Consider the following 2,315-nt stretch of genomic DNA (forward strand, 5'->3'; position numbering starts at 1 on the left):
CCTTGGAGTTATCATCATCTTTCTGATGAGTATGATTTTTAAAAAGATGTGTCTCTTATCACTATTAGTTTATACTTCTAAATAGAGATCCAGAGGTAAGCTAAAACTGAGATTCTGTCACAAGTTTTTAGGTAAGTGCCCACATTGTTTTTATAGGTGGCTAAGCTCTTTCATTAGTAATGTGTTTAGTTCTGAAATGAAATATAGGTAAGAAAATTAAAATTATTCATAATTCTACCATAAAAAGATAAACACTTTAACTTTTTACTTTATATATTCTTAGACTCTCTTCATATACAAAATATAGGAGATCTGAAATAGAAAAGAATACAGAGAATGCCTTTTTAAACTGCTTTATTAACTTCACAATATATAATGAGCATCTTGCCATTCAATAGGGTAAGATTCCCTTGCTGACAGAATCTTACACATTGGGTCAAAATACAATATTCAATCAGAAGCGGTCATAGGAGACACACAAGAAACAGGTTAACACCAAAAGGTTTACAACAAAGGTACACTGAAAACATGTAAGTTTAGGTAGGTGTGTTTTCCTATTAACTTCAAAGAAAACATCAGAATTCAAGGCATAAGACAAAACTCATCATGATGGTCACGGTGAGGGGGGTCAGTGCTAACTGCCCGTAGACTGTAACTGAATTGTTTTTCCCTCAGCTTTTCCATCAGCTGTCTCACCTCCTCCCCAATCCTTTCCATATTCTCTTCTCTCATTCTTGCCTGTGGCTCTCCAAGCCTCTGAATCATGTCCCATCTATACTGCAGGATGGGCTGCCTAACACGGAACCGCCTACGATTTACTCTAGGCACACAATATTCACCAGTTTCCAAAGGGTGGACCAAGGGCTCTCCTTTATTTGCAACTTGCTCCTCTTCATTCTTTTTTTCGTTTTCTTGGTTGGCATTTTCCATGTTGAGATTTTTTACTGCTTGTTCCTCTTTGGACGCCATTGCTCCTAAGAGACAAAAGACAGAGAAGGATTTATCAGGACTGATCAGCACCGAGGACAGAGGCCCTACTACGCACATTCCAAGATTCAGAGCCCAGGATCTCTTAGCCTTTTTAAAATTTCATTTTTCCCACCTGAGAGGCTCCCTACGCCCTCTAGGGGACCCCCAGTAAGAGCCCTACCCCCTCCCAGTCGCTCCTCTCCCCTCCCTCGCGCAAAGCCCACCATTTTCCCTGCCGATCAAAGCCCAGGCCTCTGCGGGCACCAAGATGGAGGACGGGCTGTTTGGTGGGGCGGGGGATTTGGGGGGTCTCAGGGCTTTCCACACTTTCCCCCCCCCCCCCACTATCCCCCACACCGACCTGGGCCTATCCTTGCAGTCTCCTCCTCCCGATTCTAGCCGCGAGTGCGCCGCTGCGACACTTAGACCCGCACACCTGCAGAGGGCGGGAGTAAGGGAGCGGGGACTGATGCAACCAGCGCTTGGGTCCAACCCGTCGCCACCCAGCCTTTTCTAGGCCCCGGGACGTTACGGCCGTCCCACCCCTACGCCAAGACCCCCCATGCCCCGCGCAGACCACCATTTTCTACACCAAGAACGACGGGGGCGGGGCCGGGCGTGCAGGAGGCAGGTGTTTGCAAAGGGTCGTTGCCTCACAGCGGTCCAGCCCTCCACCCTACCATTTTCTGTGGCCAAACGCGGTCCGCAGCTGGGCGTGAGGCTGCGGTCCTTCCGCGGCTTCGCCATCGGGCAGCTGGAACCCGAGGAGGGCTCCGCGGGCCGCGTGGGCTCTCCCACACCGAGCCCAGGGGACGCTCCCCTTCCTCCGGGTCCCTTACCTGCTCCCCCTCCGCCTCCAACCCTTTGGGGCTGCCCCTGTCCCGCACGCCCTCGGGGCCACCGGGAGCAGGTACCGAGAAGGGAGCGAGCGCCGGCCCAGTCTGACGCTAGAGCTAGGCGCTCGAGTCACCGTTGGCGGGTCACGTGAGGCCTTCGTCACCGCGAGCAGCACTACCCCCATCCCGCGCCCTTTGCTGCCCGCTAGGTGGCGCAGAGCTGATTGGTCTGCGAACCTTCCCTCTGCCGCCTCGTCCTTCGAAGTAACTCCAGGCTGGGCTCTGTGACTCTTCGTCTTTGTATATTCCTGGGCTTTTCTCTGCTTGCCTGGGAAGGGCAGTATCTTCTCAGGGGCCTGTTGACCGTTCCCAGTTCTTCTCTGGGGACTTGCTTCTTCCCCTTCTTTGCTCCAAGGATATGCTTTCTTCCACTTGCTGTCTTTTCTGCTACTAGTGCTCTCTCTCCATTTTCCCTCCACTTTTAAAATGTGTAGGAGAGGGGCGCCTGGG

General features: G+C 51.6%; 1 protein-coding gene across 6 annotated transcripts; it reads right to left on the reverse strand.

The window, feature by feature from the left end:
- Window positions 1-337: 337 nt before the first annotated feature.
- LOC122477795 (protein BEX1) lies at window positions 338-1,958 on the reverse strand. 6 transcript variants are annotated; one of them, XM_043571191.1, is made up of 3 exons: window positions 1,884-1,958; window positions 1,331-1,405; window positions 338-974 (listed from the first exon to the last, which is right to left on the reverse strand). In XM_043571191.1, the coding sequence occupies exon 3, from the start codon at window positions 967-969 to the stop codon at window positions 583-585; it is 387 nt and encodes a 128-aa protein (XP_043427126.1). In that variant the 5' UTR covers window positions 970-974; window positions 1,331-1,405; window positions 1,884-1,958; the 3' UTR covers window positions 338-582. The 6 variants fall into 6 exon arrangements, with proteins under 6 accessions (XP_043427126.1, XP_043427125.1, XP_043427127.1 ...); XM_043571190.1 differs by having other exon boundaries at window positions 1,809-1,945; XM_043571192.1 differs by lacking the exon at window positions 1,884-1,958 and adding an exon at window positions 1,650-1,766.
- Window positions 1,959-2,315: the final 357 nt, after the last annotated feature.

This window comes from Prionailurus bengalensis, chromosome X (genome assembly GCF_016509475.1).
Source record: "Prionailurus bengalensis isolate Pbe53 chromosome X, Fcat_Pben_1.1_paternal_pri, whole genome shotgun sequence".
Classification (NCBI taxonomy): domain Eukaryota; kingdom Metazoa; phylum Chordata; class Mammalia; order Carnivora; family Felidae; genus Prionailurus; species Prionailurus bengalensis.